Source organism: Rhinolophus ferrumequinum, chromosome 6 (assembly GCF_004115265.2).
Source record: "Rhinolophus ferrumequinum isolate MPI-CBG mRhiFer1 chromosome 6, mRhiFer1_v1.p, whole genome shotgun sequence".
In the NCBI taxonomy this organism is placed as follows: domain Eukaryota; kingdom Metazoa; phylum Chordata; class Mammalia; order Chiroptera; family Rhinolophidae; genus Rhinolophus; species Rhinolophus ferrumequinum.
Window position 1 is genome coordinate 64822082 of NC_046289.1, and position 24169 is coordinate 64846250.

The 24169-nt window shown below is 35.6% G+C and overlaps 1 protein-coding gene across 3 annotated transcripts in view; it reads right to left on the reverse strand.

The window, feature by feature from the left end:
* The window catches only part of BUB1B (BUB1 mitotic checkpoint serine/threonine kinase B), a 55635-nt gene that overhangs the window by 19567 nt on the left and 11899 nt on the right, over positions 1-24169 (reverse strand). For all 3 annotated transcript variants that reach the window (XM_033109721.1, XM_033109719.1, XM_033109720.1), the window contains exons 6-9: positions 16278-16447; positions 14999-15213; positions 14730-14821; positions 3782-4011 (exon numbers count right to left, since the gene is read on the reverse strand). In XM_033109721.1, the coding sequence (XP_032965612.1) occupies positions 3782-4011; positions 14730-14821; positions 14999-15213; positions 16278-16447 (707 nt within the window). The remainder of the gene's footprint in view (positions 1-3781; positions 4012-14729; positions 14822-14998; positions 15214-16277; positions 16448-24169) is intronic.

Sequence of the window (24169 nt, forward strand, 5' to 3'; positions counted from 1 at the left end):
ATTCTAAGACAATGAAAAAACACGGGAGAACTTTAAGTAAAGGAGTGACATGCTCTGATTTTTTAAAAAGATCATTTCCTATGAGCAAAATGAATTGTGGTAAGACCAGAATGAATGCAGAAAATCTAGGTGCAGCTGTCTAGTTAAAAAGATTGTGGCTCGGATTAAGGTAATAATGGGAATGATGATAAATGAAAGATTTGGGAAATTTTTTGTGGTAAAGTTGATGGGCTTATTCATTAGATGGGGGATATGGTAAGGAAAGAGTGCTCAAAGATGACTTCTGGATTTTTTTGGCTTGAGTCAACGGGGTGCGTGGTGACGCCTTTTACTGAGATGGGGAAGCGTGATGGTACCTGTGTGTTGAGCTGTGGTTTGTGGCAGATCAGAAATCCTGTTTTGGTTGTGTTGAGTTTAAAATGTTTATTAGGATAGCCAGTTTATGCAGGCAACTAAATGAATCTGGAGTTCAGGTGAAACGTTGGGGGTGCGGATATAAATATGGGAGTCTACAGCTTATAAACAGTATTTAATCAATTACTTAGAGATAGTTGTAGAAAGCAAAGATCATTGGAATATTCCAAGACTCCATCCTGGGCCTCAGGAAGAGTTCCTGGATGAGAAGAACAGCAGTAAAGCAAATTGAGAATACACATCAAGGAAGAAGCCGAGAGAAGCAATTCCTAAAGAAGTATTTCAGACACTGTGCCAAGTGAAGCCAAGAAGTCAATAAAGATCAGGACTGAGGAAAAGACCCTGGATTTGGCAAAAAGGAGATTTCTGGGACTGTGATCAGAGCTGTTTTGTTGGAATAGAGGGACACTTGAGGAAATCGTAGGCAGTGAAGAAGATGACAATTCCCAAGAAATTCTGCTGTAAAGGGAGAAAAATAGGGTGGTAGTTGGAGAAAAATATGAGGAAAATGGAGGACAGTTTTTAAAAAAGAACTGGAGACATTAAGAGTGAGTATGTATGATGGTGAAAATGATTTAGTAGAAAGAGAAAATGCTGGGGCGCGGCGAATAAAGGGTCATTCCTTTGATAGGAACAGAAAAATGTTAATTTTAACAGAATATTACAGTGCATAGATATGGATTACAGATATGGTAGATGTGGTGGAAGAAAACGGAGTTACCATTATATTCCTTCTACTTTCCCAATGACATATGAAGCAAGATCATAGCTAAGGAAGGGTAAGGACATAGAAAATTTGAAAATATGAGAAAAAATTAAATTAGTTGTTTAGCAGAAAGAAGAAATTCACCTACCAGGAAACTGTAATAAGACTTCTAGGCACTGGTGAATGCCCATTTGAGATCTGTGGTGGTGAATTTAAAATGAGACCAGTACATACAACTGCATTTTTCGCCAGCTATATTTAAAGTACTTGGATGCAGATACAAAGTGTGAGCAGATACTGAATTTAACCAGGGTTCACGTTTTGCCAGGTGAAAACAATACAGAGATAGAAGGATAGAGGGGTTAAGGATATTTGAAGGATTGACTATAAGAACGATCATTGACTCTGAACTGAGAGAAAAGGAAATCAGGACATTAGGATGGTAATGAAAGGTAAACCGTACAATTGGTAGGGACGGACTGGTGGTGATCTCAATGAGGGTAAAGAATCCCAGGAGGAAAGTCCTAAAGTAAGGAAGCCAGAAGAGAAGGTGGTGGTCAAAGGACCTTCAAAAGAGTTAATGCGTGATAAGGTCAACAGTTAAGACCATGAGCGGTGGTGGTGAGTAGGGTTAAGGAAGAGATCATAGGAGGTATGGTGGTCATGGAATTGAGAATCCATGGTGCCGGATGGTGTAGGGGTGGAAAGGAAGACACAGAGCCAGGTGCTTGGTCAATTAATGAATGATGGGGAGTGACTACAAAGTCTGAGGTGAGAATACTCAAGAGGCTTAGGAGGTAGAAAAAGAAAATTGAAGGACATGGATGTAAAAGAAGCTAGAGTTATTGAAGGAGGGGGGGGAAAGATGATTTGAAAGTAGCAATAGGAAGAAAGAACCACCTCGTGTCTAGGCCCTGCCTGTGGTTTCCTCATTTCTAGTATTCCTGACAGAAAGTAGTCAGCAACAGTCTTCGAAGCCAGTTTTTAAGAGTAACAAGAAACCACTTTATTATAGGCATGAGGATTTATAAGAATACAAACCACACACAGCAGGGAAATTACAAGATCATGAACTAGACTCAGAGACCAGCTTAGAAAATGAGTATTGAAAAATCCTCAGGTCTTTTTACCTATTCAAATCCCATCTAACCCTAGCACAGGTCCTTCTTTGTCTAGCTATGAATAAAACGTACTTTCATCTTACTTTTTTATACCAGGTATAAGCGAGATATTCCCCTTAAGGAAACAGTATTCTTAAAAATATTTATTGAGGTACAATTGACATATAACATTAATTTCAGGTATAAAACATAATTATCCAATATCTGTATATGTTGCAAAATGATCACAATAACTAGGTAACATCTGTCACCACACATAGTTGCAAAAATATTTTTTTCTTGTGATGAGAACTTTTAAGATTTACTATTTGCAACTTTTAAATATGCAATATAGCATTATTAACTATAGTCACCATGTTGTACATTATATCTCCAAGACTTATTTTATAAATGAAAGTGTACCTTTTGACTCCTTTTACCCATTTTGTCCACCCTCCATCCCCCACTTCTGGCAACCATCAAGCTGTCCTCTGTATTTATGAGTTTGTTTGTTTTAAGATTCCACATGTAAGTGAAATAATATAGTATTTGTCTTTCTCTGTCTGATTTATTTCACTTAGCATAATGCCCTCAAGGTCCATCTATGTTGTCTCAAAAGGCAAGATTTCATTATTATTATTCTCCTTGTCTTTCTTCTTTTTGTGGCTTAATAATATTCTGTTGCATATATATACATCACATTTTCTTTATCCTTTCATCTATCGATGGACACTGAAGTTGAAGGAAATACTAGTTTTTTATTATATCTAAATACCTAGTTCTTTTCCCAGCTCATATTTGGCTATCCTCCTAACCTACTTCTTTGTTAGGGTGGTTCCCATTTTTTAAAAGCTTTACTTAACTAGCTCCTTGCTTTCTGACCATTCCCCCTCTCCTACCTAGGTACATAGGTTCCATTTTTCAACACATTATTTGAGCCCAGAGCACCTTTGTTAATCTTGGAAGGGACTTGTTGATATGAACAAATGAAGGCAATTCCAAACTTACTAATAGCAAGTCTGCCTTATAGAAGTTTGCTTCTAACTTGTCACCTGGAACTCAGAAATACGTCCTCATATAAATTGATGGCTAAGTTTCCCAGGTAGCCCTACAAATGCCATATCCTGTTAAGTGAGCTGAGCTACAATAGGTTATTCTGGATATCTGTGTAAAAAGAAACATTTCTTTCTTGGCATAGATCCTAATCAAAATATCTAAATGGGGAGGCATGGCACGTACATGTACGCATGTCAGGGATCATAGCTGTCTGCCTATAGCATTGGAGAATATGAATTATTTCTACAGGTTACAGTTTCTTCTGCTCCTTTATTTTGAACACAGACTTAGTTGCTTAGATTCCCCCCTTCCCTGCCCAGGGACCTCATGGAAAGCAGCAATGGGAGTTCAGCTTAAATAGAGAGAGAAACAGTAGAAACCATAGAAAAGTCACATAAACATACAAACAATGGGGCAATTTTCCTCAGCCTTAGTGTACCAGGTCAACCTTCTTACAACTAAGTTAAGTTATTTTTACAAACTTAAACTGGATCAATACACATACCTTCCCTCTGCTCTTTTAATTTCTTCCGGAAAACTTCAGCCCGGATCTCTTCAAAGGAGAATTCCCCCACTCCTGCGTAAATCTTCTCCTTACAGTACATCATCTTCTCTTTCTTCTCCTCAGAATCTTGCTGATGGCTCTGAACTCTTTGCAGGAGATCACCTTCTTCTTTTCCAGGCTTTCTCGTGCTTAGAATGTGGTTTATACTGGGTTCAATTTTACACGGTGTCCTAAGAGAAACAATATAATTATTATTCATCATACAGGTCATATGAGCTATTTTTTATAACACAGAGACAATGCCTAATCACTATGTTGTACAATTGAAACTACTAATACAATCTTGTATGTAACTGAAAAAGAAAGAATTTTTTTAAAAAAGAGAATGAAATCCCTCTGGAAGGTGTATCCCACAGAATGGCAAATAAAAAAAAAAAAAAAAAAAGTTAAAAGATACACACACAGAAAGAAAATTTGATACATATGGAAAATAGAAACACATAAAAGGTAGACCCTGAGAATAGCTCAGATTTTGGGATTACCAGACAGGAACTTTATTGTAAAAATGCTAAAGGATTTAGCAGAAAAGATGGACCAAGTGTGTGAAGAGCTGGAAATTTTCAGCAGATAGAAATTACAAAATAATCAAATGGAAATTATAGAAATGAAAAATACAGTATCAGATGTCTTTAATAATAGGTTGAACTCAACATCGAGAATGAGTGAATTTGGATTCAGATCTATAGGAAGAACCTAAACTGAAATATAAAAAGGAAAAAATAGTGGGAAGATAAACAGAAGAGTATTCAAGATCTGTGAGAAAATACCAAATGGTCTAACAACAATAACTCAGTAAAAATATTCGGAGATTTAAACAACAGGATCAAATGACCTAATCGGCATGTATAAAATGCTACACCCAACAGCAGCATGATATAAAATCAAATTCTTGCAAAGTGCTGGGTTATAAAATGTCTCAATAAAAATCAAAAGCTTTATTTAAATCACACAAAATATATTCTGTGACCACAACGTATAAATTAGAAATCAATAATATAACTAGAAAATGCCCAAATAATTGAAAATTAAACAACATACTTGTAAACAACCCATGGGCCATAGAAAAAAAATCACAAGAAAAATTAGAAAATATTTTGAACTGAATGATAATGAAAATAAAACATCAAACCCTGTGATTTGCAACTAAAGATAGTACTTAAAGATAAAATTTTACCTCTAAATGCTTTTATTAGAGGAGAAAAGTGTGAACTCAATGATCTACTTACACCTTAAGAAACTAGAAAAGGATCAAATTAAACCCAAAGGAAGCATAAAGAAATAACAACAAGAAAAGTGGAAATAAATGAAATAGAGATCAGTAGAGAAAATCAACAGTCAAAAAGTAGGTATTTTAAGATATCAGTAAAATTGATAAACCCCTAACAATACTGATCAAGAGAGAAAACACAAATTACTTTAGGAAGGGAAAAAGGGACATCATTACAGATCGATTCTAAACACATTAAAAGGATATTATAATTTTGTCACTATTTTTAACAATTTAGGTAAAATAAATTCCTTGAGAAGCACAACATATAAAATTGACACAAACTAGAAAAATCTAAATAGTATAATACTAAGAAACTGAATTCCTAATCAAATACCATAAAGAAAACTCCAGGCCTGCATTGCTTCATCTGTGAATTCTATCAAATGTTTAAGGAAGAAATAGCACCAACCTTAAAACAAACTCTCCCAGAGCAGAGAAGGTAACATTTCAGTTTACTTTTACACATACCAGTTCAACATAAAAATTGTGCTTAAAGAGGAATTGTAACTTTCAGAAACTGGAGTCAAGATTAATATTAATTTATCTTTTAGTATAACCAACATTCAAGAAAAGCGGTTTTTCTTTTTTGGCATGATAGGGATCAATATGTTAAATAATGTTTGTATCATGAAAATTTAAAGGGAGGCGTACTTTGCACATTAATGGTTCAACAAAGGTAGGTTTTCTTACACTGATATTATGGCAATACCTGAAAGAAAAAATAACAATTTCTTTAAAACAGTAATTTTTTTAAAACCTTAGTTCCTAATGATTTGCCATGTGGAAATTTCCAGTGAAGCAAAAATAAAGTCAAGTAATTTAATTTTTAATGTTCTAAAATTTCTGCATAGAGTAGATTTCTGAAGTATTTGACTAGTATAACAAGGTTGTTCTGACTTTACTGTTAGACACTTCATGAACCCCTAAAATGATTAAAAATAATATAAAGACATTATGAAATCTTACTGTTCAAATACAACTGGTCCTTGATTCCAAAGTACTTGAGTTATACTTTTTGTCAATCAGGTATTATTGTGAAAAAAGAACATGGTGTGTTGATGTTTTATTCAAACACTAGTACTGTTTGAAACTGTAATATAATTCACACAAAGGCCCATCTATTCTATGTATGTAAGATAGAAAAAAAAATGACTGAAGGTTCATATCCATCACCGGGCTTCAGAGAGAATACTGTCAACACCGCTGAAAGCCTTTTCTGTGTCCTGCTCTGACCACCGTTTCACACCAAGTAACCACTGTGCTAACTTCTGTGCCTAGCATTCCCCTACTTTTCTTTATAGTTTTGCTATATGTGTACTTCTAAGAAACTTATTTGTTTATGCCACTTAAATTTATTAAATAGAATTGTATTGTTTGTTTTCTATGATCAGATTTCTCAATCAACACTGTACTTGTGAGATTCAATCATACTGGTAAATGTAGCTCTGGGCCATTCCTCTGCACTGTCGTATAGTGTCCCATTGATGAACACGTTTTTTGCCTTTGCATATGTTAAAATATATAAAATAACCAGGTATCTTTTTTTTTTAAATAAGGGGGAACTATCCTTATTCTTATTCCACGTTCATGAATGAGCATAGAAGATAGGAATTTCAACCCTTTTAGAAATATTAGGAAAAACAATCTCATGCTTTCCTCTACACCCTTGAGTTATCCTCACCCAAAAAAATAGGTAGGTGGAAGGTAATTTGTACTACTTCAGTAATGATGCTGCATTGTTATAAAGTGCAAATGTTGGAATTTTTATGGTATGTCTATAAACTAAAAATCACAACTTACTTTGCTGAGTATACCTTTCAGTATGTTTTGACTTCTGGAACCATGTTAATAATTTGCAAACCAAAAATAAATAAATAACATCAACAAGGATTGGTGGAAAAATTCTAAAACAAAATACAAACAGAAAATAACTAATCTAATTAGGTTATTCATAATCTCATGAAAGTGATTTTAAAAACTGTCCCAAGTAACTTTTTAACAAAGTATTTAAACTACACACCCTCATATTTGGGACAAAAAGAACTATAAATGCATATTAATTCTAGTCAGTTAAGTTTTTCACAATAGCATGGGTTAACTACTCTGAAATTCCTTTCTGTATATTCTAGGGATTGAGAAAATAAGTAAACATTTTTAGAATAATGGAAGAAAGATCTTCACACAATTGGAGAATAGAGTAACAAATATGGAGAGTGAAGAATGAATCCAATGTGTTGGGTTAAAATGAGAATTATCAGTGTGATTCATGGTTATATACATACATATATACATACGTACACAGAGATATATATGAGTATGTGTTTCCTAGTTCTACCCACTGAGACAAGCTAAAAGCAGTGACCTCAGTAGTAATGGATACACCTAGCACCCTGACCTTGGTTTCTATAATAAATACAACTCTGTACCTTAGAAACCTAGAACTCCTTGGAGAAATCGTTGGCAATATTCTTGAACCAAAAAGAAATGCTCACAAAATGGTGGGAACATGTCAAAAACACAAAGAAAACAACTTGACAGGACTTGCACTGGCCAAATCTGGGGAAATATGAGCTCAAAACAATGATAACAAAGATGATAAACCAGTGAATAAAATAACTCTTGAATCCACAGTGACATTTAAAGAAATAAACGGGGGAGGGACGGCCAGGTGGCTCAGGTAGTTAGTGCGCCAGCTCTGAACAAAGTTGTGGGTTCGAAGTTCTCCACAACTAGACTGAATATAATGGAAGCAGCTGAGCTTCCGGAGGGGTGGCTGGATGGCTCAGTTGGTTAAAGGGCGAATTCTCAACAACAAGGTTGCCAGTTCAGGTGGGCTGCGCCCTCCACAACTAGAATGAAGGACAATGACTTGGAGCTGATGGGTCCTGGAGAAACACACACTGTTCCCCAATAAAATTTAAAATAAATAAATAGATAGATAAATAAATAAATAAATGGGAGAGAGAGGAAAGCTCTTCTTTCCAGCAAATATCAAACATTAAATACTACATACAGAATAGTTAGAAAATCACTATTTTGCAGCCATCATGGCAATAACTGAGCCAGGTAATAATCAAATGCTTGCTGAAACTAATGAAAGTTTGATGAAAAACAGAATATTTACATAGTCTCAAATTATCTCTGCAATTTATTAATTTCTAAGGGGAAACCAGTAACTTTAGAGTGGAGAAACCAGGTAGACAATATCCAAGCAAATGACCGAAGTTCATATCGTTAGTCATAAGACAAACCAAAATCATATGCCTCCAGAAGTAATGCACTGAGGCTACAATATCATTTATGTAATGTTCCTGCCAAAAATACATAACCAGTCATTAGGAGGCATGAAACTTATATTGAAGGATATTCTATAAAATAAGTAACCTTTACTCTGCAAATGGCAAAGTCACGAATCATGGACAAAAACAGGAACTGTTCTGCCTTACAGGAATCTAAAGAAATACTATGACCATTATACACAATGTATGGTTTTGAATCCAGGATTTCTTTTTTCCGTTGTCATAAAGGATATTACTAGAGAATTAACAAACTGAATAAAATCTATTATATAATAGTATTGGATCAAAGTTCCTGATTTTAATAGCTATACTTTGATTATGTTGGAGAATGTCCCTGTTCTTAGTAAATACACACTGAAGAGGCATCATGCTTGAAACTTACTCTCAAATGGTTCAGAAAAACAAAATAATACATATGTATATATGGTGAGAGAATATAATAAAGTAAATGTAGTAAAATGGTAACAATGGAGGAACCTGGATGAAGCATTCTTTGTACTCGTGACTTTTCTGTAATTTGGAAATCATTTCAAAATAGTTACAAAACAATATATGTATTCATTTCATATCTATAAATATTGTACTTACAAAACTCAAAAAGCTATCAAATTCAGGTTCCATGATATTCTCAGAAGAATATCAGCTAGAGCTGACATAGTTGGTAACTTCTTCATCTCCCTTTGATAATTCCATTTATTCACACACTTAGGCCCATAACCCACAGTGAACACCTATCTCTTCTTCATGCTGAAAGCCTTTAGAAATATTTTATTTATCAACTTGGTACTCACAGTAAGAACATGACTTCTTTATTATTTCTAGAGGAAATGATTTCCTCAATTCATCGACCTGGCTTAATTTTTCCTAAATATTGTCTTATACACAATAAAGTTGCATTTCATGGTAGTCATCTCCATATTTAATACATTCATAAGTTTGCATTCTTATATGTTTTATTTGTAGACTTTTTTTCATAATCAGAGATGGCTTTCAAATACTTTATGGCAATCAGAGTTATTCCTTCGTGTAAATTCTCTAATATCACATGCTTGTGACTTTTAATAAAAAGTTTTTCCTCACATTTATTACTCTTAGAGGATTTACTCTGATGTACATTCTCTGATGCATCTGAAATTAGATTTCTCAATGAAAATATTGCAACACTTCTGTCTTGTGTAGTTTTTTCCTGTGTGAGCTTCTCTGATATAAATCAATGTACACTTCTTGAAGCTCATAACACCATTTCTTAATCAAACTCAGTGTATGAAAAGAAATTAACCTATCCAATACAGCCCATTTCCACTGTTTTGCACCCAAAAGAATCAGTTAGACAGCATTTAGGGACTGATGATGTAAAGTTCAAGCTTCTCAGCTGAGGGAGAAGTCTGAGAGTGGTAATACAGGTTTGAAAAGAATGAAGCATAAAAGTACCTCAATCAGGACAGAGCAAATGTTCTCAACTCTGGCTATGGATCAAAATCACTAATATACCTTTTATTTTCTTACGTACCTTTTTACAACTAAAGATACCTGGTCTTTACCCCAGATCTACTGAATCAGAGCCTTTAACGGTAGAGTCCAAATATCTTCATACTTAAAAACCTTCCTCAACTTGCTTAACCTGGTAAAGAACATCTGTGAAAAACCCATAGAAACATACTTAATGATGAAAAACTGAATGCTTCCCCCACTAAGATCAAGAACAAGACAAGGATGTCCATTCTTGCCACAACATTGTACTAGAAGTCCCAGCCAGGGCAATTAGGCAAAAAAAAAAAAAACAAATAAAAGGCATCCAAATGGGAAAGGAAGAAGTTTAAAGCGATCTCTATTTGCAGATGACATGATCTTTTATATAGAAAATCAATTGGATTTTTATATACCTGCAATGAACAATCTGAAAATAAAATTATGGAAACAATTCTATTTGTAACAGCATCAAAAAAAAAACACCAACTTCCGAATAAACGTTTTTAGAAGTAATGTGAATAGACATATACCTTACTGAAGATAAATAGATGGTAAATAAGCATGTGAAAACATGTTCAACATCGTATGTCATTAAGGAATTGCAAATTAAAATGAGACACCACTACACATCTATCAGAAAGACTAAAATCTAAAACATCGACACCACCAAATGTTGGCAAGGATGTGGAACAACAGGAACTCGCATTCACTGCTAGTAGAAATGCAAAATGGTACAGTCACTTTGGAAGAGCGTTTGGTATCTTTTTACAAAGCTAAACTTAGTCTTACAATGTAATCCAGCTAAATGCGTTGAAAACTTATATCCACACAAAAACCAGCACACAAATGTTTATAGAGACCTCATACGTAATTGCCAAAACTTGGTAGCAATCAAGATGTCCTCCAATAGATGAATGGGTAAACATCCATACAGTGGAATATCATTCAGCACTATAAAGAAATGAGTTATTAAGCCCCAAAAAGACATAGAGAACCTTAAACGGATATTGCTAAGCGAAAGAAGTCAGTCTGAAAAGGCTACATATTGGGGGATTCCAACTATATGACTTTCTGGAAAAGGCAAAACTATAAAGACAATATAAAGATCAGTGGTTGTCAGGGATTCAGTAGAGGGTTGAATGAATAAGGTAGAGGGAATTTCTAGGTCAGTGAAACTATTCTGTGTGATTCTGTAATAATGGATACATGACATTATTCATTTGTCAAAACCTATAGAATTGTAAAACACATTAGAGTGTACCCTAATGTAAACTATGAACTTTAGTTAATAATAATGTATTGATATTGGATTATCAATTTATAACAAATGTACTATGCTAATGCAAGATGTTAATAATAGGGACAATTGAATGCAGGGTGACGGTGAGGGAGTATATGGAAACTCTCAGTACTTTCTGCACAATTTCTCTATAAACCTAAAATTGCTCTAAAAAATAAATTCCAATTTTTAAAAAGAGCACAAAATCTGTATCCTGAAAACTATAAAACACTGTTGAAAAAAATGAAGATATAAATAAATGGAAAGCCATCCCATGTTCATGGATCTAAAGATTTGATATTGTTAATACGGCAATATTCATTAAATTGATCTGCAGATTCAACACAACCTGTATCAAAACCCCAGCTGGCTATTTTGCAGAAATTGACAAGCTGATCCTAAAATTCACATGGAATTTCAAGGGGACCAAAATAGTCAAAACAATCCTTATAAAGAACAAAGTTGGAGGACACGTCTAGATTTCAAAAGGTACCACCATAAATCTAGAGCAGGGGTGTCCAAACTGTGGCCCGTGGGTCAACTGCGGCCCATGATCCATTGTTAATTGTCCCACAGCGAATTCCAAAAATATATTTAGTTTACTTAAATAAACCAGGTGAGGCAATACGTACTTCACCTCGAGTGAGTGGCCCGGCTGTTTGTATATTTTACTGCATATGGCCTTTGGTGAAAAACGTTGAAAAAAGTTTGGATACCCCTGATCTATAGTAATCAAGACTGTGTGGTATTGGTATAACAAAAGACATATAGGTTAATGGACTAAAATTAAGAGTCCAGAAATAAACCCATACACAATGGTCAATTGATTTTCAATACAGTACCAAGACTATTCAATGGGGAAAGAAGTTTTTTCAACAAATGGTACTAGGACAACTGGATATCCACATGCAGAAGAAAGAAGTTAGACTCCTTATATATACCATACACAAAAACATTAGCTAAGAATGGATCACAGACAAATATATGCTGATGGGAGGAGAACTGACTCTGCGTGGTGAACACACAATGTGATATATAGATAACGTATTACAGAATTGTACACTTGAAACCTATGTAATTTTACTAACCATTGTCACCCCAATAAATTTTTATTAAAAAAAAAAAAATGGATCACACACATGTTAACAGCTAAAACTATATTAACTCTTGGAAGAAAACATAGGAGTAAATCTTCATGACTTTGGGTTAGGCAAAGGCTTCTTAGATACAACACTGAAAGCACAAGGAACAAAAGAAAAACATAGATAAATTACACTTCATTGAAATAAAAAAAACTTGGGCTTCAAAAGATATCATCAAGAAAGTGAAAATACAGGCTGGCCCAGTGGCTCAGGCGGTTAGAGCTCCATACTCCTAACTCCGAAGGCTGCCAGTTCGATTCCCACATGGGCCAGTGGGCTCTCAACCACAAGGTTGCCGGTTCAATTCCTCGAGCCCCACAAGGGATGGTGGGCTCCGCCCCCTACAACTAAAATTGAACACGGCACCTTGAGCTGAGCTGACTCCCAGATGGCTCAGTTGGTTGGAGCGCATCCTCTCAACCACAAGGTCGCCAGTTTGATTCCTCGAGTCCCACAAGGGATGGTGGGCTGCGCCCCCTGCAACTAGCAATGGCAATTGGACCTGGAGCTGAGCTGCGCCCTCCACAACTAAGATTGAAAGGACAACAACTTGACTTGGAAAAAAGTCCTGGAAGTACACACTGTTCCCCAATAAAGTCCTGTTCTCCTTCCCCAATAAAATCTTAAAAAAAAAAAAAAAAAAAAAATAGTGAAAAGATAACTCTCAGAATGGGAGAAAATATTTGCAAATCTTATATTGACTGATAAGGGACTTGTATCTAGAATATATAAACTCTTACAATTCAACAATAAAAGACAAATAATCCAATTGAAAAATAGACAAAGGATTTGAATAGGCATTTCTTCAAATAAGATACACAAATGGCCGATAAGCCCATGCAAAGGTGCTCAACATAACTATTCATTAGGGAAATACAAATCAAAACCATGATGAGATACCACTTCACAATGACAATAACCAAAAAAAAAAAACAGAACAGGAAGTGTTGGTAAGGATGTGCAGAAATTGGAACCCTCATTATGACACTGTGGGAATATAAAACGGCGCACCTCTTTGGAAAACAGTTTGACAGTTCCTCAGAATAGTAAACACAGAATTACTATATAACTCTGCAACTCCCCTTCTAGGTATACGCGAAAGAAATGAAAACATGTCTACACAAAAAAGTATACAGAAATGTCCACAGAAACATTATTCGTAATAGCCAAAAAGTAGAAAGAAGCAACCTAAATGTAAAAAGGGTGGCTATTCTAGACAAGTTCGAGAACTTGCAAACAGTATAGTGTAACTAAATATAGGGGGAGAAAACTGGGGATATTAGCAGAGGCCAAATTATAAGTGGTTCTTATAATTAATATTAAGGAGTTTGGATTTCATTCCATAGGTTATGGGGAGCTAGCAAGGAAAATGACATGATCAGATTTGCACTGCAGACTTGTGACAGCACAATGAATGAATAGGAGGAGTAGCAGTAGGGAGATTAGTTAGGCTGCAGTAATCCTAGCGAATGACAGACATGGAAACCATAAAACAGATTATAAAATTTGATTGTATAAAAATTAAAAATATATTCATAATGATTACTCTATGCAAGGTCAAAAGATGAGCGACAAACTAGGGGAAAATATTTGCAATTCCTATTACAGATTTTAGCTGGTTTTCTTAATCTATGATGAGTCCCTGGAACACAGTAAGAAAAACTCAAAATAAAGAAAAATGTTGCAGAGGTCAAATTAGACAGCCCTGTAAATGAGCATAAATAAAAATAAAGTTCCACGTTTTCTATACCATATTTATTCTGACATAATTGTTTTCAAAAAGTGATTTGAAACATTAGAAAAATTAAACACCCATAAATGTGTGCTTTCAATTTCTCCAGGTGATCCTTTGTAAAGGCTCTTATGATTTTCTTAAGAATAGCTTCTCGTGTTGAGCTCTTATCTGACAGAATTAGTGCTCTAAACCTTATCTATTTCTACCTTCCTATACTACCTAGCACATAGTGGAGGGTTACAGATTAGCTATGAGGGACACAACACTATCTAGCATCAGAACTCCACAATGTTATGTATTAGACTGCCTGATTACCTACTCATCACCTATCATACTTCTTATAAAAAGAAATGCTAAGGGTTAGGGAAAAAAAGACATCTAGAAGGAAAAACTCTCAGAGGGAAAACTACTATAATTTCTAATTACTGTCAATAACAAAGGTAGAACATTTCACTTAAATCACAGTGATTATCTTTGACTACAGCAATGTAAACGTATTTATTCCTCAGAAATAATACCACCAAATGGTCTTTTAGCCCTAATATACTCAAAGGAATACAGGCATAAAGAAAAACAAAATTGTAGTTACTTTCGTCCCTACAAAGAAGAAAATGCCCTTGGGAACTAGGATAGATGCCCCTGCCCATTCTTAATAATAATTCCCATCTCAAAATATCTGGAAATCAAACTCACATAACTGGCTGTTGTGCAGTCTCTTCCACATATGGAGTAAAACTGGGGAGCACAGGTGGTACAGTTGTAACAGAAGTTGTATTGCCACGAGGCTGGAGATGAAGAAGAAAACTACTATTACCACAGTTTTACATTCTGACACAATACATGCAGACATTGCCTAATTTGTTATTCAAGAGGATTTAAAAGAGATGTTAAAAATACCCCTCTTCTCTAAATCTGAAGTTTTTGTAATGTCGGCAAATAACACTGGATCTAGGAGTCCTTACCCCGTACTCCAAAGGCCTGCCTGCATTCCAAGGGCCTGCTTGCAGCTCATTTTCTTTGGCGCTGGACACGGGGGGTGCAATCCATGGCTGGCCTACAGGCTTAGAGAGCTCTGCTATAGAAGCCTCATCAGCATTTTCATCAAAAACAGTAATTCTAGAATTACTTTGCATCGGTTGAGGAAATGAATTTTGGAGTCCTCTGTTCTGATTTGGAGCTAGGAGAAAAATATTAAAACTTCATGTTCAATTTTTAAATTATTAATTTAGATGCCAGATGAGTTATACCTAACTCATCCCCAAATCAAGGCGATTATTTCTACTATCATAGAATCAGAGATTTTAAAAAATAACAATTAAGAAAAACCTTAATGGATCATATTAGTAATTTTTTAACCCATTCTGTTTGTTACTTATACTCTCCCTCCTTTCCCTATCTCCAATTTTTTATTCAGATATTAAAAAACCCAAATTCTACATTTCCTTCAGTCATCATTCTAACATTGTCCAGTTTTATTATAGACTAATCTAATCCAAATCTTCATTTCTCAATTTAAAATTTTTTGTCAATAGAAATCAGTTTGGCATGTACTGAATCTAGAGAAGACAAATTAAAATTAGCCCATTTATTAGGGGTATTCTCTGTTGTGTGACTGTTTATTACAATCAAGCCTCATCATGATCTGAATGAAATATTCTTTTGGACCATATATTCCACACACTCTAATTCTAGGATCTCCAAAAAACATTCTAAATATTGATAAGTTGATACCAAGAAAGGGATAGAGATTTAAAAAAATATCCTGGTCTACATGTCTAACTGCTATAAATTTAGTTAATAAAAGCTCTCTGTACTCTCTGTTCAATGCTGCTGTAAACCTAAAATTTCTCTAAAAGACAGTGAATTAAAAAAAAGCTTAGGTGTACAAAGAGAGCCCCAAAAGACTGAAGACCATCTGAGACTTTGGTACATGTAAACTTTACTTTGACAATACTTGCTATATTATTACATTATCTTCTCTCAACTAATAACTCTTAAACTCAGAAATTCTTGGTGTTTCCTATATGTTAGGTTTTTCTTAATTAAGACTCAAAATTGCTGAAATATTTTGGTTTTAGTGTACACTGTGATCTCAGCTCTCCTTAGACTTCATTCTTTTTGCTGCCTAGTACTCAGAAAACTAGGACAATGTCTACATATATATTTATACATTATCTCTTTACATAATTTGCCTACCACCAGAGACTAAGAGTTTTCCATAACAACATTTAACAAACTCACCCCTGAGAGCACCTCCTACACGGCTGATTGGGGCTCTTGCTGTCTTCTTCCCTTTGCTTTTCAGTTCAGCCAGTGTGCTTCGTTGTGGTACAGAGGCTCCAAACACTTCCTCCTCCTCGTCTTTTTCAAGTGCCAACAGAGTTTGCCGAGTAACTCGAGCTTGGAATTGTCTAAAGTAAAAGAATAGGCAATTAACTTCCGGTAAGATGAACCAGATTCAAACTTTCCAATTTGTTAATACAATCAAGGGAGGAAGGTAGAATGGGAGAAGAAATATATAGGAACAGCCCAGAGAAAGTGCTTATTCTCTCAGGAATAAAGAAAGCCACCTTAGCTCAGAGTCGGTTTTGGCTAGAATGATTTAATTCCTTTCAATGTCCAAGTTCGACCAATTAAAAATACCCTGAAGATCAGCATTGAGTTGATCTGAGGATCAGATCAGGGTGACTAAGGTTACAGAATTTATTAAGATCACAGTTTCCCATCAACTTGTTATTATAAAACTTCTTACACTTATAAAGTGGTTGAAAGAGTAAATAAGCACTGGTATACTCTTTGTGTACATTCACCAATTGTTAACATCTTATGACTGTCTGTATGTGTCTCTTTTTCTCTTTGCACACACTGCATCCACATGCACCATTTTTCTGGAATCATGAAATAAAGTTGCATCCAATGTAACATTTTACTTTAGCAAAGCTGGCAGAAGTTTGAAGACTAAACTTCCTGTGTTGCTGCCAAAGTTTTAGGTATTATCGAAAGGGTTAAAAAAAACTGAATAAACTCCAAGGGCTGGCCGAGATGGAGTAAGCCCACATAGACTCTGTCTCTCTCTCACTGATTAGAAAGAAAAGCAACCGAGGCCTCTGAAAAGTAAACAAAAGCAAGTGGACTGTGGAGAGGAGTCAAACTTGAAGAAACAACCCACACAGGGTTGTTTCCTGTTTTTTTTCCCCCTCCTTCTCTTTTCTCTCATGGTTTTGAGAATTGCTGCAGTGGTAGTGTGGAAAGCTATAATAAAATTTCTAGAGAAACCTCATCTTCCTGGCCAGAGGACTAGGAAAAGGGGACTCCGAGAGCCAATGAGTATGGGAGAAATACGGGAGAAGATGAGCTGTACGTGAATTGGCACGAGCTATGCATGCACAGGGCAGAGCCAAAGCAGCACAGAAATGGCTGTAAGAACTGGACTCTTAATAAACCATTGCCCAAGTCCCAGGAGAACCCCTGAGTAACTAATACACCTGGGATAGACTCAAAGGTCTTGAAAACTTAACTCACATTGAAACTGCTACCACATAAGATGAGACACAACTTGTGACATCTAAAGGCTGGTTGCTTACTAAGACGAAAACATCAACATTCTCCACAGAATATAAACTAACAGGGCCCAGAGTCTAATAACATAGTATCAGGATAGATGTCCAGGATATAATTCAAAATTACTTGATACACAAAGAACCAGGAGAATGTGACCAATTCTCAAAGGAAAAGATAGCCAGCATCAAGATGACCCAGATGTGGGAGTTTTCAGATAGAGATTTTAAAGCAGCTATTATAACTGTGCTCCATGAGATAAAGGTAGAAACATTTGAAATGAATAGAAAGATAAAAGCTCTTAGCAGAGATACGGAATATATAAAAAGAACCAAATAAAAATTTTAGACCTGAAAAACACAATATCTGAAATAAAAAATTTACTGGGAGGATTCACTATCAACATGGAAAGGGCTAAGGAAAGAGTAAATGAACCTAAAGACAAATCAATAAAAATTGGCCACTTTGAAAAACTGAAAGAAAAAAGGTTAAAAAAATTTTATGCTATGGAAGGCAGTGTGGAGGTTCCTCAAAAAATTACGAATAGTATTACCATATGACCCAGCAATCCCTCTCCTGGGTATCTACCCCCAAAATTTTAAAACATTTATACATAAAGACAAGTGTGCTCCAATGTTCACTGCAGCTTTGTTTACAGTGGCCAAGACATGGAAACAACCCAAATGTCCTTCGATAGATGAATGGATAAAGAAGTTGTGGTATATATACACAATTACTATTCGGCAGTAAGAAGAGATGAAATAGGACCATTTGTGACAACATGGATGCATCTTGAGATTATAAGAAAGAAAAAGCAGAGAACCATGTGATTTCACTGATATGTGGAATATAAACCAAAAACAACAAAAGAACAAGACAAACAAATGAGAAACAAAAACTCATAGACACAGATAATAGTTTAGTGGTTACCAGAGGGTAAGTGGGGAGAGGGGTGGGAGATGAGGGTAAGGGGGATCAAATATATGGTGATGGAAGGAGAACTGACTGTGGGTAGTGGACACACAATGTGATATATAGATGATGTATTACAGAATTGCACACCTGAAATCTATGTAACTTTACTAATAATTGTCCCCCCAATAAACTTTAATTAAAGTTAAAAAAAAAAGTGCTGATAAATAAGCCTGACTGCGAAAAGCAGTGGCATACTGGAAAATAATTTTGTAAATTTAAATTATACCAATAGAAGTGAAATGAGTACTTTTTAGTGTATTATTAAATGAAATAAACCATAATAGTAAAAAAAATAAATAAACTTTAAAACATGAACTGAGATTCAGGAACCTGTGGAACAATATCAAAAGGTCTAACATATATGTACTGAAGTCCCAGAATAAGAAAATAAAGAGATACAGGTACAGAAAAGTATTTTTAAAATAATGGCTCAAAATTTCTCAAATTTTGTGTGAGGTATACATTCTTACATATTCAAAAAGCCCAATAAACCCCAAATAGATTAAATGCGAAGGTAATCACACCTAGACACATCAAACCAAACTGATGAAAACCAGTGGTAAAGAAAAAAAATCTTAAACACATCCAAAGAAAAATCAATAGGTTACATATAAAGGGGAAGAACCATTCATGACTGCAGATCTCTTATCAGAAACCATGGAGTCCAAAACACAGTGCAATAACATCTTTATTTTTGTTTTTTTTCAGCTTTATCACTGCATTTGATCAGGTTTTTATTCAAAATTAGCTATCCAAAGTGATCTGACCTTAAACAAACTTAAGTTTATGCCACAGGCTTCTTTTCTTCGGTTGTGGGTTTCTTTTCTGCGGGCTTCTTTTTAGCTGCTGGTTTCTCAGTGCAGCCTTTTCCCCACCAAAGGCTTCTTCTGCTTCGTCACACCAACAGCCTTCTTCTCTTTCTTCCCTACCACAGGCTTCTTGCCTGGAACCCTCCTCTCATCTGATTTGGCTTCTAGCACTGCGGCAGCTTTATCCACCTGGAGCTTACGATTCTTGGCCTGGTAAAGCATGGTGTTCTGGCGTATGGTCTTTGCATGTGGGTTTAGCTTCAACACGATTCTCAGGTTTTTCGCAGGATTCTTCTTCAGGACTCTGCAATGAATCTTCTTGTGGGTACTTGGAGGACTCTTTGGATCTCTGGGCTTTTCAAGATTTTGCTAAGGTCTGTATTGAGCATCTTGTGCATGGGAAGCTTGTAGTTCCTCTTGAGGGAGGCAGATTTACACCCAATGCCACAAGTTCGATAACGTGCAGAAAGCACTTTCAGTCCAAATGCAGAAATGGCCCACATGCCTACCAGGAGCAAGTTTCAAAATGTTCAGTTTGCTGAACATAGAGCAGAGTAATTCCACGGATGTTTCTGAAAGCTTTGATGATGCCACTGCCCTCATCACAGTTGATGCAAGGTCCCCTGCAATGGATACGATGACAGTTTCTCATTTTGCCCTTGCCAGCTCTCGTTCCCTGAGAGGCATACATCTTTTTGATATCATCCCAGGCCTTAAGTGTCTTAAGAAGCCAAACAGCCTTCTTGGTTTTCTTGTAGCCTTCAACCACTTTTATCTTCAACCACCAAAGGAAGTTCAGGAACTTCCTCATTACGATGACCTTTAGACATGACCAGTGCTGGTAAGGCCGAGGCAGCCAGGGCAGAGCAGACGGCATACGGCTTCTGGGTTGAGTTCAGTTTGCAGCGCCAACGGTGCCAGTTTTGGTTGGTGCACAGACGCGGCCCCCATTATACATATTGAAAAGCACCCTGGCCGGAATGATGAGTCCCACCGCTTTGAACACTGGGCATTCGAGCTGCAGCTCTGCCAGGACCCCAAGGCTTAGCACTAGTTTGATGACCTGCTAATCCAATGACAGCACAGGGCTATCGTTTCTGTGCAAGTTGGGGTGAACTAAGTTCACAATATCTGGTTGAATGGGAGCCTTGAACACAGCAGGCAAAGTGACGTTTTTGCCAGATGATTCCCTCTGTTCGGAGTGTACCGACTATCAGTGGACGAGCACACACCGTGGCGGGGAGAGATCGCCATGCTCCTCTCAGCCCAGTGGCTCCCACAGGAAAATGCTGGAACAGCAACAAGTGCTGAAAGAAAAGAACCCAGAATTCTACATCCAGTAAAAATATCCTTCAGGAATGAAGATGAAACGAAGACATTCTCAGATAAAGAAAAATAAGAGAATTTATTGGCAGCAGATTCACTCTAAATGAACACCTAAAAATAAAACCTCTTCTTCCCGAAGGGAACTAATACTAGAAGAGAACTTGGAACTTTAGGAATGAAGAAAGAACAGAAATGGTAAATATAAAAGACTATTTTTCTTCTAAGATTTTAAAAATTATGTATGGCTGTTGAAAGCAAAAATTGTAATATTGTCTGGTGGAGTTTTCAATGTATGTATATGTAATACATACGGCAAGTATACCAAAAAAGATAAAGGAACCTGTATGAGTGTAAAACTTCTATATTTTACTTGAAGTGATAAAATACTAACTCTAGGCAGACTGTAAAAGGTTAGAGCAACCATGAGAAAAATACTAGATAGAAAAACCAATACAATAAAATGAAATACTAAAAAATATTTTAAAAACTCAAAAGAAGGCAAGAAAGGGACAATAGAAGAACAAAAAACAGAGAACTGAAAACAAATAAAATAATAGACCTAAATTCAATATAATTAGTCATTACATTAAATGGTGTAAACCAGGGGTGTCCAAACTTTTTTCAACGTTTTTCACCAAGGGCCATATGCGGTAAAATACGCAAACAGCCGGGTCACTCACTCGAGGTGAAGTACGTGTTGCCTCACCTGGTTTATTTAAGTAAACTAAATATATTTTTGGAATTTGCGGCAGGCCAATTAAAAATGGATTGCGGCCCGCAGTTGGCCCGTGGGCCGCAGTTTGGACACCCCTGGTCTAAACATACCATATAAAAACATTGTAAGAGCAGGGAAAAAAAACCAAGACCTGTGTATAAGAAACCCACTTTAAATATAAAGATATAGGTTGAAAGTGAAAGGAAATTCACACAAACACCTGTAACATGAATGTTCAGAGCAGCATTATTTCACAATAGTCAAAAAAATGTAAACAACATAAATGTCCATTAACTGATGGATAAACAAAATGTGGTATATCCAAATAATGGCGTATTATTCAGCAATAAAAAGAATGAAATACTGATACATGCCAGTATTCTGATGCACTTTGAAAACTTGACAATAACTAAAAGAAGCTAGTCACAAACACCCTATAATGCAGGATTCCATTTATGTCAAATGAATAGGCAAATCCAGAGACAGAAAGCAAATTAGTGGTTGCCTGAAACTGGGGTGAGTGGGAATGGGGAATAACTGCTAATGAGTACAGGGTTCATTTTGGGGTGTTAAAAATGTTCTAAAATTAGAGTGTGGTGATGCTTGCAAGACACTAAAGCTATTTAAAAAAAAAAAAAAAAACAGTAAAGCTGGGGGCGGCCTGTTAGCTCAGTTGGTTACAGCTCAGTGCTCTTAATAACAAGGTTGCCAGTTCAATCCCCACATGGACCACTGTGAGCTGCACCTTCCACAACTAGATTGAAACAACTGCTTAACTTGAAGCTGATGGGTCCTGGAAAAACACACTTAAAATAAATAAAACTTAAAAAAAAATAAAAAGTAAAGAAAGGAAAAAGATGTATCATGCAAAAAGAAAGCTGGAGTGGCTATATTAGTATCACACCAAGTAGACTTTAGAACAAGTATAACCAAGGATAAGGATGGACATTGATAAAGGGATCAATTCTAAATGTGTATGTATCTAACAATAGGACTTCAAAATACATGAAGCAAAACTGATGGGAATGAAAAAATAGGCAAATTCACAATAAGAGACTTCAAAATTCCTCTTAGTAATTGACAGAACAAGTAGTGTATCAACAAGGATATAGAAGAATACACGACCAATCAACTTGACCTGAATGACATTTTTGGAACATCCCACTCCAAAAAAGCAGACTACTCATATTTCTCAAGTGTACATGGCATATGCACCACTATAGATCACATTCTGGGCCATAAAACGAACCTCAATTAGTTTAAAAGATTTGAAACTGTACAAATTATGTTCTCTGACCATAAGGAATTAAGTTAGAAATCAATAACAGGGAGATATTTGAAAAATCTCCAAACATTTCCTGATTAAATAACACACTTTTACATGAGTCCAAAGGAAGGCAGAAGAAAATTAGAAAATATTTTTAAATGAAAAATACAGTATTATATCAAAACTTGTGACACACAACTAAAGCAGTGCTTAGAAGGAAAATTTTCATATTAGAAAGAAAAGGTCTAGAATCAGTGATCTAAGCTATCCCCTTGAACTTTAGAAAAAGAAGAGCAAGTTAAACCCAAAGCAAGCACAAAGACTGAAATAATAAAGAGCAAAAAATTAATAAAATTAAGAACAGATAATCAGTAAGAAAAATCAAACCAAAAACTGGTTCTCTAAAAGCTAATAAAAATCAATAAACTTCTAGCCAGACTCACTGAGAGAGAAAAAAGAGAAGACACAAATTACCAAGATCAGGAACGAAAGAGGGGAGGTCACTACACAATGTACAGACACTAAAAGGATAATAAAGGAATACTATGGACAATTCTTTGCCCATAAACTCATCAATTTAGATGGAATGGTCCTTGAAGAACATAACTATGAAAGTTCACTCAAGGAAATCAAAGATCTAAATAAGTGGAGAAATACACCATGTTCATGCACAATACTAATCAAAATCCCAGAAAGCGGATTCAAAAATGTATACAGAAAGTCAAAGGAACTAGAAGAGCTAAAAAGAACAACAAAGTTATAGAACTCATAGTACCCGATTTCCAGACTTACTATAAAGCTACAGGAATCTAAACAGTGTGAATCTATACACTAATGAATAGACACATAGATCAATAAAACAAAATCAAGTAACAGGAATAAATCTACAAATACGATCAAACTGAAACTGATTTTTGACAAAGGCACAAAGGCAATTTAACGGAGAAAGTCTTTTCACTAAGTGGCATTGCGGTGCGGCCGGTTAGCTCAGTTGGTTAGAGGGTGATGCTCGCAACACCAGGGTTCCCGTTTGATCCCTGTATAGGCCAGTGTGAGCTGCGCCCTCCACAACTAGACTGAAACAACTACTTGACTTGGAGCTGATGGGTCCTGGAAAAACACACTTAAATAAATAAAAGTTAAATAAATAAATAAATAAACAAGTGGCATAGGAACAAATGGAGGTTCATTTGCAAAAGAAAAAAAAGAAAGAACCTTGACCCATACCTTCTACAAAAATTAACTGAAAATAGATCACAGATTTAAATGTAAAAAGTTAAAACTATAAAACTTCAAGATGAAAACATAGGAGAAAAATCTTTGTGACCTTTGGCTAGACAGAATTCTCAGATCAAAAGCATGATCCTTAAGAAATAATTGATAAGTCAGATTTCTTCAAAATTAAAAACTTTTATTCTATAAAAGACACTGTTAAGAGAATGAATAGACCAGACTTAAGCTGGGAGAAAACATTTACAAATCA